The sequence below is a fragment of the Ambystoma mexicanum genome, chromosome 1q (assembly GCF_040938575.1).
Source record: "Ambystoma mexicanum isolate Mex_15411 chromosome 1q, UKY_AmexF1_1, whole genome shotgun sequence".
NCBI lineage: Eukaryota > Metazoa > Chordata > Amphibia > Caudata > Ambystomatidae > Ambystoma > Ambystoma mexicanum.
Window position 1 is genome coordinate 849,132,753 of NC_090922.1, and position 14,128 is coordinate 849,146,880.

General features: G+C 42.6%; 1 protein-coding gene across 2 annotated transcripts in view; it reads left to right on the forward strand.

Moving 5' to 3' along the window:
* LOC138537956 (complement factor H-like) overlaps positions 1 to 14,128 on the forward strand; it is a 498,187-nt gene that overhangs the window by 308,755 nt on the left and 175,304 nt on the right. For both annotated transcript variants that reach the window (XM_069641492.1, XM_069641493.1), the window contains one exon: positions 9,211 to 9,387. In XM_069641492.1, coding sequence (XP_069497593.1) covers positions 9,211 to 9,387 — 177 coding nt within the window. The remainder of the gene's footprint in view (positions 1 to 9,210; positions 9,388 to 14,128) is intronic.

The following is a 14,128-nucleotide window of genomic DNA, read 5'->3' on the forward strand; positions in this document are numbered from 1 at the left end:
TGCTCAGCTGGGGTTTGAAGACCTCAAGGTGCATAGCAGAGAGCCAGATCTGGATATCAGGGTGTGCGTTGTTGTTGGTCAGCAGTAGGAATTCAGTGTTGAAAGGGTTGAGCTTTGAATCATTGTGATGCAGGCCTTGAGCCTGTGGATATCTTCAAAGGACGATATTGTGAGGTAGAAGTGTGTGTCATCTGCATATTGGTTGATGTGGATTTTGTGTGGAGCCAGGAGGGGTTTCGATTGGTTCCATGTAAATATTCTAGATCACACACTAGAGGATGGAACTCTTTGGAACACAACAGGTGATGGGTAGAGTAGTTGATATAGAGGAATCCATTTGGACAAACTGTTGGGGATTAGTAAGGTAGGATTTGAATCGGCTGATGATGATTTTGCTGATCCCCAATGCAGCATTGTAGATTGTCATTGAGTATCTGTTGGTCTACTGTTTTGAATGCTGTTGAGAAGTCAAGGAGAAGCAGGAGGCAAGGATGGCCATCATCAAGGTTTTTAAGGGTATCGTCCATTACCTTCATGGTAGCCATTTGTGTGCTGGACCTGGGTCTGAAACCAGATTGGTAGGATTGAAGAACGTTGTTGGCTTCAATGTTCTGGAGGACTTGTGTGGCTACTGCTTTCACAAAGATCTTCCCTAGAAAGGGAATATGGGTGATGGGCGGTAGTTGCTGAGGCTGTCAGGGTCCAGCATCGGTTTCTTGAGAAGCAGGAGGACTTGTCCAGTCTAGCGGTTCGAGGGGAAGGTGTCCTAAGAAAGGGCTGTTGATGATTAGGTATGGAAGTATCTTGAGTACAGAGGTAGGGAATAAAATAATAATAATAATAATAATAATAATAATAATAATAATAATAATAATAATAATAATGCATGTGTTATCCAGAGTCAATTACCAATCTCTCAAAAATGTTCCTTTGCTGCAAACAGCTCTCAAATCAATATTTCTCACAGACAATTCTGTCGTAATGTTTTTCCAATGAAGGCCAAACCATTTGATGGTTTGCTGAAAAACTTTCAAACAACCGAGTAACATTGAAATATGATGGTTGAAAGAGTGCAGCATTCTCATTTATCTGGGGCCACTGGACTATGGGACTGTGGAGGCGCTGCAGTGAATATTAGCAAAAATACCCCCAGTGCCACTGCTACTTCCCTGGTCCCCTACCCATTTGTCAACGTTAATTTAACCAATTTAGAAAATATTGTATATATTATGGCAAGCTCTACAAAGAAATCTACAAATCTTAAAGCCAACACGCAAATATTGCACATGTTCATGTTTTTCACATAGGGGCTCACAGACATTACTGCCAGACTTTTTAGTTTGGGCTATTAGGTGTTGCTTGTGACACCTATAAACCAAAACTATTGCATTAGAGTACAGATAGGGAGCAGTGGCATATGAGGGGGACACACAGTCTGGAGGCGTTGTTTGATTATTTGCCCACAATTTGACTGCCCAGGGCCATGCTAATACCTATGGCCATTCCAACCAAGTTTCTGCCCCTCCCTGCCCAAAACACCTCCTCATGGAAACTCTTTGAGATCACTTTAGCAAACCTTACCATCAAACTTTGCACTCAAAGTGTCTGTCACTGTTTTTACCAAGAATTCTTCTGTGGGTTAATGACTTATTTGGAGTTGTAAACCTGCTACTGGTGTAATAAAAATGTCTTTCCAGGTCTCCCTTCAGCCACTCGATTTATAAGCACTGTACATGTCCTTCAATGAAGTGCTGTTAAAAACAAGCAGTGGCAAAGCCAACAGTTTTGGCTTGCGTGTAAGTAGTAGGCATTTGCCAGGCACTGCTGTTAGATGATGAGGCACTCGCACCATTTTGCACCTGCAACAATCAATGTCCTGTTACTTCCACAACGGCTGTGTCTGGCAAGTGCCCTTCCAATACCTACACACTGTTGGCATTGCCAATGCGTGTTCTTAGGGGATGTCACAAGCAAAGGACCAGGGCTGACCGGCCGAGGAGTAGATAGTTCAATTAAACATTTAGAAATTATGGAAGGCAGGTTTCAGGTTAAGGAACTTAGAGGGACAGGAATGGTTGAGGCAGAGTTGGGATAGAGAAGGGAGGTCTGACCACTGAGAGTTCCTTGAGCAGGAGGCAAATCCAATGTGGAAGTGGAACAAGTAGAGAATTGGGGAGTAGAGCTGGTGATGGCACGGAGACAATGTAGTCAGGGTTAGACTACCAATGCACCAGTAGCGGCTGCTACGAAAAGTGTGCACATCCCCACATATGAGTTAAAGGAGAATGGAACAGGCAGGGAGGGAGCCCACTCTGGCCACCTATTTGTCATACTTTTAGTGGTAAGTACCAGTGCATTTTTTGTTAAATCACTCGTTTCTAAAAAAAAAAAAAAAAAATGAAAAACAAAGGAAAGCTTTAAGGGCTGAGATGAATTTTCTGCAAAAAATATTTACGAAATAGAATAATCCAAATACCAGAATAGACCTGCGCTAATACCCGAGAGTGTATTGGCGCACACAACGCGTCAGCCTGCTCTTTCTGCAAATCCATTGCACCGAGCCACATATGTCTCCAGTTACAGTATGCGGTCCCGCTCTAGCAGTTGAACATGCTGTAATTGTCGGTCTACAAAAGCAGACCTACACCTCTGGAGAGAGAGTGATATACGCATGCCGACAAGGATATACGCTTAAAAATCAATCATATGCAACATGTGTTGATGGTCAATGGATGGACATACCAATCTGTAGAAGTATGTTGATATTCTTAATATTTCCATGTACTATATTGCTGTCTATCAGTTAAATGTGATCTGCATGCATTAAAATGTTCATATGTCTCTAATACTCTCACCAAGCAGGAGAAAACGTATACATGCAGCCACATTTCACATTGCAATAAAAAATCAACTTCTACACAAAGAACACCTGAATAGTTGGTGTTGTGAATGTGGCATGTGTTATTTCATGAGTACACCACACTGATGAACGTTGGGTTAGCTTCCGGTGCTCACCTTCTTCACTGCGGCAAAGTGTAGCCTGGGAAGTTAGTAACATTAGAACCACACATACCTATCGACCTTAGCCCCTACATCTGATTTATTGTAATCTTCCCAAACTGGAGAACCGTTTAAGAAGCAGCGTCTAGGTGTCTCTTCTCCGTGAAAATCACATAGTTTAGAAACCCCCAAATTCAGGTTTGTGAGATAATATTTGTGCACCCCTTGTCACACCTAATTTTGTAAAGGAAATGCAGTATGCAGAATGCAAAAGTCAGCAAATCCAAAGTTGTAGAGCAATATATATGAGGACTCTTTAAGAAGGATCGAACACTGGGCAATTAGTCTTCAGCTGCATTGTTGTGTGTTTGCCCACTTTGTGTTACACGAAGCAGACTCCCTTCAACTTCCTGTGTTTGTGTAGCATCTTAGATTGCAACACTCTGCCCCAATAGTGAGTGTTCAAGTCTAAGATCCTACGCGATTCCTTAGGCTCAGGGATCATGGGACAAACCCCTTTCCAGTGATGGATACTCACTAATGTTAAGTTTGAGTTGATCACAGCCAATAGGACTCCCCCTGGGTATCTTTCTTTTCAATGTCCCTTAATTCATCCATTGGTTTTTAAATCAACCTTTGCCCTAGCTTGATTTATCTGGTTTCCAATGATACACCTGAAAGGTGGTGTCCAAACTCTGGGGGTTAATGCCATGTGATATATAAAGGTTGCGCCCTGGCTGGTTTCTGAACCATTCCTTTGGGAGGCAACAACGATGTGCATATGTGTGTGTCGTTCTGTGAAGGCACAGACAGGCTAAACAATATCATGGAATGCTGCCCAGAGGAATTGGCTGTGGTTTTGATTGAGTGAAAGCTTACAATCCTGTGCGCATCCACGTTTTAGAAACGTAATTGTAGGCCTAGTCAGGGAATTCTACATGTCATGAATAACAACTGCACAAATTCCAATTGATGTATGTGTTGTCCAGACTCACTTACAAATCACTCAGAAAATGCCACCAAACAGCTCATGAATAAACATTTCTCAGGTGCAATTGAATACTGCAGTATTCTGGTTTGTGTGGGAACTTCTGGACCATGGAACTTCTATTTTCAGGGACACATATCAATTCTTCGAATTTCAACTACGCAATTTTTAAGAAAAGGGCAAATGTTTTGGCAAACTCTACATTCTACGCATCTTAGCATCCCACAAGGAAAAGTCAGTGCATGTTCATGTTTTTTCAGAGGGGGCTCACGGGATTTAAAAGCATGCTTTGACTGGGGGCCAGGGCCAGACTGCCAATGACCAGGGGGTGAAATAAAAAAAAGCAGCATAGCCGAGAGGTGGAGGTGATATACTTCTTGGTGATGTGTGATTAGATAGATAGATAGATAGATAGATAGATAGATAGATAGATAGATAGATAGATAGATAGATAGATATAGAGGCCTGCATAGCTCTGCCTTGAGTTTCCCCCTTCCACCATGGATCTGTTTCTTTATTTAAACAAATGCTAATTTGAGCATGGATTTGATTGTGAATTAATGCTGACAGAAGCATGTTAGGCAGAATTGTATGCAGTACCCTTTGGGAACACTACACACAATTAAGACGACAAGTGACAGTACAATTTCACCTTTGGTACAAGCCTGTACTACACAGTTATAGTGGTAGCAGTAGTGGAGCAGCCAGACCTATCTCAAGAGTAAGTGAGCAGTACAAGGAGTTACACAAAGGGACAGCAATTACTATGGTTCAGGCAAACACTGACTCAAGGTTTCAAAGTAAAAGAATATATATTTATTTACTCAACAGTTGTTTAACATTTCACTAGTCTAAGTAAGTCAAAAGTTACAATCACCAATACACCACACCACTTCCCTTAAATTCCAGACAGGTTAAGCTCACAAATGAAGTGGCAGCAACATGGCACTCCAGCAATTTAAAAGGGAGGGAAAGCCAAAGTTATTAGAAATTAAGCAACGCCAACAGGTAAGTAATCAGGCAGTAGAACAAGAGAGACTACAAGGTTAAAATCAGATAGAAAAGGCTTAGGGCCAAAGTCAATGGTTCAAAAGTTTTATGCTCAAGATAATAAGTTCAATGTAGTCGCGGTAAAGTTTGTGGCACAGATTCTGGACGAGGTTGGTTGGTAGAAAGGTTAGTTCAAAGAGAAGAGAAGGACAACCGGATTTGCACAGTACTTTAAAACGGAGAGGGAGCTGTAGCTGAGGCGGACGTTCCTGGTGGTTCCTGCAGACTCATGGTTCCTGAAGCGACTGTCAGACTGTCACGAAGTAGGAAGACTGTAATGTCCTGCGCCACCCAGGGAAGAAACCAGCAGCAGGGCAAATCAATGAATAAAAGGTGCGCTCCTTAAAACCCAAGCAGGGTCAGACCTTCCTGGCTATCTGGCTCACTGTAGCTCTGTACAGTGAATTCGACCAGAGGAGGGGTCCTGGCTTGCAGTTTGGGTGAGCTGGTTGGTCCCACCAGCTCAACGGAAGAAGTTTCCTGGAGGATCTTCTCTGTCATCGGATTTGGAGATTCGACCCTGCAGCAGGGCTTCACCGGAAGTTCTGTCGTGGTAGGGGTCCTCTTCTTCCAGTTCCTCGTTGGTTCTTTCGTTCCAGTGGTGACTCTGCTCTTCCAATCCCAGAGACCTGCTTTTTATGCAGTTTTCCCCCATTCATACAGCCTGGCTGTCAATTACAGAGCAGGATGGCTGGCCTGGCCAGGCCAGTCCCCTTAGCCAATCAGACAAGAGTGTGACTTGGGTTGCTAAGGCAACCCATGGCAGGGGACTGAACATCCCTCCCTCACATCCTTCCCCTCTAGACTATAAGGCGCCTTAAGGAGGGCTTCTGTGTAGAAGCCTGCCAAAGGTCAGCGAACAAAGGAATCAAACCTGGTTTGGTGCGCAGAGTAAAACACAAGAAAGACTTTTACAAAAAGAAATGGCGAATAAACCCAGCTGGAACCAAATAAAAGTAAATGTGGTCCAGTGGATTTAAGTTCGAGGCTACTAAGATAGCCTAAAACATTACCATGGCTATTTAGAATAACCGCGGTAGGAAAAATAGGGAAGTTACCACTGCCACCAGCCAAATCTTAATGAAAAGGGAACGAAATTATGTTCCATGAGAAACAGACAAAAAGGGGTAACTATTAACCCCTTCCAGAACTGTATGTAAGATAGTTTTCACTGGGTCTGTGGATTTAAAAAGTCTAAAAAAGTCAATGGCAACTTTACATGTTCTGGGAGACAGTAGTCAGTCCCAGAAAATGGAGTTTGAAGAGGGAAGTCTGAAAAAGACAACCCTGTGTCACTGCACTGAAGGTGTTGTATAACACACATTAAAAAGATGATGCCTATGGAGTAGGTGAAGCTCCACAGTCTACAAACACAAAAATGTTAAACACACACAGCAAAACACATGTAAAAGTGGGAAAAAACGCTCACACTCTTACCAGGTGAAAATATCCTAGAAATCCAGCAAAGCTGCTGAGGGACTCAGTAGTTAAGGGAAATTAGCCATTCTGGAGAATTCTCGCTAACAATCCTTCAGGCGCTTTGGCAAGACAAAGGCTGAGGGAAATCTATGCAGAGGATTATACAATGATTGGGGCAGATGGTGGCACAGACTGATTATATGCAGTCCTTTGGAAGTCGCAGACCTAAGCATGGTTCCCAGCTGGTCCCAGACACTGGAGGTATGCCAGTGTACAAACTGTGGCAAGAAACATCAAAAATCAGGGTCCGGTACAAACCATCAGTCAATAACATCATCACCATCATCACAAAAACCTCTGCACAATACACCAAGAAGGTTAAATTAATGCTAAGAGTGTTGGACCACTCTCAACCCATAAACAAATGTACTGTGAGTAATTTCTTCACAGCAGACTGAACTTAGTGCAATAAAGACATTCGTCATGGGGGGAGCCTGGAATAAACTTTGGCATGCCATTTATGTGGGCTCACATGAGGCGGCTTCGTGAACATGGTTGGGGAGAAGTGCCAGAGCATGAACACCAGTGGCCATGTCCACAATCACTGGATACAAATCCATACCATTATCCCTGAAGCCTCAAGCCCCCCAAAGGCACCACCTATTTTGCCACTGAGACAGTAGAGCATGCCAAAAAATATCACAACACATGATAGAATGAGTCTTCTTAGTGGCAACCTGGCTTTCATGTTGGGTGTGAAGTTGTTGCCATAGTCTTATGTTGAAAAATATATCCTCAGGCAGATACTGGAAATGGCAGAATCTTCCTGGGAAACTCAAAGTCACAATTACTTTTCCGGAATCACTATACCGCACACATATAGCCAGGTTCTCATTGTGGTTGGGATGGCACTAGACCATTGTGAGACGATACAAGTCCACCTGATGAATGACATTCAAATCAGTGGCCAAATCGCTGATTAAAGGGCCATCACTGAGAACGTAATCACCATAGCTACCACCAGACAAGAGCAATCTGAAGCCCAGCATCCATGCCATGCCATTCACTGGGTTGCTGTATTGTATATGGGTGGGCTTGAGTGCAAATCCCACTAGGCAGTAACCTCTGAGAGAAAGGTAAGACAGTGGTCAAACAAGGATGTACTCCCCATCAGTCATAGCTCGGCTTCATGCCAGCTGATAATGGATTCAATGTCTTTGCTGCCTTGAAGATGGTTGAACCATACATGTGTCATGATTCACCCATCTCCTCCATCTTGTGGCCATGATTTAATAAACTATAAGTGGCCTCTAGAGGCAATGATTAATGTGCCCAAAATGCTTAGGTCCCATATTACCCAGTCGTACATTGCCCAACATGGGTTATGCAGGTTGCAGATGCTTGGCTGCTTGCTGCACCATCAGTAAATAAAATGCAGCCCTGACTCGTTGGGATATCATACCACATACTCTGGAGCGCTGGCCAACCTGCACGTTAGCCGTTATTCTACATCACTCCACTAAGTGCTGTTGCAGGTGCACTTGCTGGAATTAGAGCTTTACAACATGATCAGGCAACATGGAGTACTGCATTGTGTCTTTCCTTGAGCCATGCTTTAGAGTAAAGGTGGCAACCTTTCAGCAACATCTCAGTGAGAAGGAAGTGTCTGGAAAATATTAAGGTGGCACCACCAGTTGCGACACTAAAATATATTTTATTTCACGGTGTCTTTTTTTTTTTAACTCAGGTAAAACAAGGATGAAACGCCTGCTGTAGAAGGTGCATCACGATTTCCATCTCTGAGAAATGGTTTTTTAAGGATGGTTTCTTGTTTTTATTTTAGCCTGCACTTTATGTACCAGAAGTGAAGATCCAAAAGCCGACCTAGAATTGTGTAATGCTAACAAGACTGCTGACCACCAAGGGATTTAAGCAACTTATTCAAAATAGGAATACAATGATGATGCAATAATATTGGGGTGTGTTTTTCAGTAACTTATTACTAACTCAAATGCCATAGTATGATGACATTAAAATGTAATTGAAGCTTAAATATTACACAGTCTCCTGATAAAAAAAAAAACATACACTTGAAAAGACATGCAATATCCCCTTGAAAAAGATATAAGGCACATCAGAGAATTGGGCACAAATGTAAATAGGCCAAAAAACTATTGAATGTATTGGACTTGCAGCTAAAGGAACCATACACCATTGCATTTACCAGAAAGGAACTTTATGTATAATTTGCCAATCGAACAAAAAATTCAAAACTACAATCATAAGAGAAATACTAAGGTTTAAATTCAGCAAAAGGCACATTTCAAAAGCGCACAATAATAGAAAAGAAATCTGAAACTTGGTATGCGTGTCACTGCATGTACTTACACGCATTGGTTTATCTCATTTAAGATCTTTATTAAAATGTCGATACTATGGCCTAAATAAATATAGATTGGGATACAATGGTGAATGTCCAGCGATAACTATTATTCTCATTTCCAAATTAATCTGATGTTTGTTATTGCAATCTGTGCTTGTTTTCCATTATTAATTGTATTGCACTTCACCTGGAACAGCACAGGCTACTGACACTGGCGTGGGAGAACGAAAGTACATATGCAACATACATGGGTGTGGAGACCAAGGACGTCTAGCTGCAACTCATATGAATAACATGCTCTTCTGTCACCTTTAAACTTTCTTCACTATACAGCACGTCCAAATAAACGTTGTGTGTTGTGTTTCTCCAGCAACAGCATGTAGTGCTGCACCACAAGTTGAAAATGCTGATATTGTGGGTCAAGCAAAGGGGATCTACACCTCTGGCGAAAGAGTCACCTACGAATGCCACCAAGGATATGCTTTTGAAAAACACTCCCATGTAACGTGCCTTGACAGTGAATGGACGGAAGCACCTGTCTGCGAACGTATGTTGTTGCTTTTTAACACTTACCATATAATTAAATGAATGTTTAATTAAGTGATGCATATGAGTCTTGTACTCTCTATTTAGGAGTTAAAGAGATGTCTGACGTTGAGCCAATGAATGAACATATTTGCCAAATAGCTTACCCCAGAGAACATGGTTTATGTATATGGCACCACATCCTCTGCTGGTGCGCCCTCCGCCCCACCCGCTTGCCTCCCAGACAAAACAAAGGAACCTCTCTGGCTAGATTCCCTGAGCAGTGGTCCTTGACATTGTGGCCAGTAATCGTATTAGGTCTGCTAGAGAGAGTTTACTTTTTGACTGCCCTTTTTCTTCAGAGACAGCGCTTCTCTGTCAAGCGTGATGGCTCCATCTCGCTGAAATCATACTTCAGACGTAGCCATTTTATGGGAGACCGTGGAGCTCTTTCAATAAAGAAGAGCTTTGTGAATAATGCTTTTAAAACATCTTTGTTTTCTTCCTGCCTAGCTATAAAAGATTTTATTTAGAAAACCTATTATTGTGTATATATTTCCATCAGTATTCTGAACTATTTCAGGATAATAGAGCAACATACTTACCTTTTTCACAATTCACTTGAATGCATTAAAGATTTGCTGTTGATGTGGCAGGAGTTATGAATGGCTGCGAGGTAAGGGCATCAGATGATGCTATGCGAATAGTGCTGCAGACAGTGAAGCTGCTGCTGGCAGATCCCACGGACTGAAGTTTAGCAGAGAAGACACCACTCCATGGCCTTTTCGGAATGGCAGCTGCTCACTACCCTATTCGTGGATGAAACCAGTACAAGAAACAGCAATTCAAATATCACTTTAGCCTGCCTAAAGGTCACCAGACAACGAGTAGCAATACAATACACTGTCCGGAATTGAGGTCAGGGTATATTTATTTAAGAAAGGGGCTTCTTTCAGAAATTGATAAAGAATGGTATTTGATAGCGCTGTCATTTCAACATCATGTCATTGCTGCGGACCGCCAGTGAAACAGCAGCCTTTCACCCACGCCTTCCATTCTCATCAACTTCAATGCAGCGTTCTTGTTCCCCTCCACCTGCACAGGATATTTCAGTGGCTTGCCAACGGGCTTCCCAAGTCCATTGCCTTGATGCACTCTGGCCATCCCTGTACCTCTGTCCCCTTTCAGATTATTCTGTTTAAGTGTTTCCTCACTCTGCCTGCTTCCAGCCTCAATATGTTTTCCCAATCATCCTGCTGTCTTGGCAAACCCTTTCCCTGATGTACAGTCCCGTGTCCCTTCGTCTTCTGAGCCTACTGTCTGTTATATATGGGTCTCTTCCTGTTCCTTTATCTCTTCCTGTCTCCCCCCCTTTGACTTCCACCCTCCCATCTACTCCCTCTACTCCCTCTCCCCTTTCCCTTTCTATCTTCCCATACCTCTCCTCTTCTCTCCCTTCCCAAATGCAAATTGTTCTACATGCTGTTTTTCTGGTTTGAATCATGTTTATTGTATTGCTTCTGTGTTCCATCTTTAATGTATTTTGGTTGTTATGCTGTAAAGTGCTTTGGTGTAAAGCGCTATATAAATAATAAAATACAAAATACAAAAAAATACAAATATGATGTATGATTCTGGAATGTAGCCGTTCCAGAACCATTGTGAACGGGAAGATGCCCCGGTGGCCATACGCTCTGGGGGCTCTTATAATAAACTAAAGTACTCACTACTAATTGCCTCGGTGATACTTTATTACATATGGCGACAAAGAGAAGTACCTGTGCTACGTGTGAGCCCCTGGATAGAGGAAATTCCAGAGCCGGCCAATGAGAGGTTGTGTGGCCTACTGAGTGAGTGAGGGAACCTGCCCGACACCCAAATCGAGGGAAAGGCACTGCTGTACACCAGATGATCACAGTGCTTGTTTTACTGCCCTAGCGCGACTGCAGTGAGCTTGGATGTGAAAGTTTTACTTTTAAATAAGAGGATCAAGGATCAAGGTATTTGGTTGGCATGCGAGCCTGCGTGTCTTTTGAAATACGCCTGTGAAAGCTATACAAAGTTAAAGGAAAGGACCTAAATGCGTGCCAAAAATGTGGCGGCCATTTTCAGGAACTGTTTACAGTGCTGTTGCTTTTCAAGGCAACAACGTTACGGAACCGTGATAAGGCACGCATGTTTAAGGAAAAGGGGCAAAAGGTGGTTCCGTACCACAATTAAAAAAAGTAAGTGCCTATATGGCAATTCAACACCTGTAAATACAGTATGAAAGAACAAAGGCACAGTGAGACTTTGAACAAATACATATACTGAGAAAAGGAAAATAAAGAGAGGTCATTATAGAAAACCACCAACGACGTTCAACACATCTGCGGGATACATCATGTTATAAAGAACAAAAAAGAGGTAGCTTACAAATATCAACCGCCCACCATTATCACCATGCAGCACGTTACAGCACCAGTTCAGTTCCTCCCACAACCTGGAAATCCCATATGCCCATGGGAACAATGGATTGATGGATTCCAGGTGTGTTTAAGGGCGGTTGGCGGAACCAAATACAACAATGATCTGAAAGGGGCCACTTTGCTTAACTGCAAAGGGGTGGAGGCTTTAAGGATTTTCAGGTTGCTTCCAGACCTGGATGGCGCCGAAAGTGGTTTGGGCGACAACAACCGCAAATTTGAATGTGCAATGGGGAAACTAGCCAAACACTTTGGCAATAAAACCAATGTTGTGCTAGAAAGATAAAAGTCCTTTCAAGATGACAGTTGTAAGGAGAATCAGTGCACACTTACATTGCAGCTCTGAGAGGTCTTATGTCTATGTGTAAGTTCACCGGTGTCACCGACAAATATCTGTGAGATCAACTAGTGTTAAACGTGGCAGATTCCCATATCCAACAGAGACTGTGACAGGCTAAGGACCCATCGTTAGAACAAGCTCTAGAGATTGCTAGGACGATGGAGCTGGGTGATCGTTGTATGAAAGAAAGGTTAGATAGATAGGAAGACAAAGATTAAAATGATCCAGGAGGACACTGATGAATCTTTGGTGGTGATGGTAAGAATGACCACCAACAATTCCAGGGCAAATTTCAAGAGTGGAAGAGATACAGGCTATAGGAATCAGATTCAGAATCGTTGCCAAAAATGTGGCTGGTACAAACACACTGATACCAAAAAGGAATGTCCTGCAGCAGCTATCGAGTGCTATAAATGTGGTCACATGGGACACTTTGCTGAAGTGTGTAGGAATGTTCGTGGAAGAGAAGGCAGATTCAACCGAAATCCCAGGAGCAGGCCACCACAGAACATGGTGAGATTTGTTGAAGAAAACAATGGGCTGATGACAGGTTGTCCATCAGTGGGGAAGACACTCAGCATGTACAAATCCTCACAGTCACAGTAGTGGAAGAGAACAAAGGACCTTGGGTGAATATGCAAATAAACGGAGTGTCCTTACCCATCATAGTCGACACTTGGTCACCATACATGATGGTAGATGTCGACACCTTTGTCAAAGCCTTGTCCGGTAACCTTGAAGAAATTTGATGCACCGGTGTGAGAGCAACAGGTTATGGTAAGAATCCTATAGACATCATTGGATATACGTCGGTGAAGTTGTGTTTCCGCAAAAGAGAAACATATTGCAAGCTATACGTAGCCAAGAATGGTTCGTCTGTAGTGGGATGGGAGGAGCAAGCTACACTAAAGATCAAAATCCGCCCAAGTGAAGAAGTCCCTATTTTAAGTGTTTTGAAAGATAATGATGACATCAAAAGCGTGCTTGCCAAACAGTTTCCAAAATTATTTAATGAGAAAATTGGACTTCTGAAACGTTTTCAACACAGGATTATTCTTAAGAAAGGTGCTATACCAATAACGCATAAGGTAAGGAACATTCCCATCGGCACAAAGGAGGCACTACAAAAACAACTCTCTAGGTTGTGTGAGCAGAGTATAATTGAGTCTATAGAAAGCTCGGAATGGCTTAAGGAGCCATAAGGATGTGTGTAGATCTCAGGGATCTGAGCAAAAACATCTGGCTAGATAGACACCCCCTTCCAAACATTGGGGAGTTGTTGACAACCATTAAACCATCCAAATATTTAACCACGTTAAACCTATCCTCGGCATGCCACCAAATAGCGCTGTAGGTTGAGTCCAAGTATTTGACATAATTTATTACTCCACTGGGTGCCTTTATGTTCAAGAGGATGCCATTTGGCCTTGCTTCGGCTGCGGCGGTCTTTCTAAGACTAATGCCACATTTGTTTGGGGGTTTCAAGGGGGTATATTGCTTCCAGGATGACATTTTGATATCTGCTGGGACAGAAGAGGAACACAGTGCCAAACTGACGGGAGTATTACAAGTGATCCAAAAAAGTGGGCTCACCTTAAAACTGGAAAAGTGTAAAATTAAGTGTGACAAGGTATCGTATTTGGCCCATTCCATTAATGCTGATGGTATCAGCCCCAGGAGAGAGTTGATGAATTCTATTATGAACATTCTGGAGCCAGACAACAAGGATCAATTGAGAAGTTTTCTGGCCATAACAGAGTACTACTCTAAATTTGTGGATGATTACATAACCAAAACCAAATGTATGAGAGAACTGATGAAGAAATGTGCAACATTTTTGTGGTCAGATGGGTGTAAATGAGAATTCGAACAGATAAAAACTGCGATCATTGATGTCCCTGCGTGAGGAATGTTTGATTGTAAGGTAAAAACTATAATATCTGTGGATGCCAGCAAGC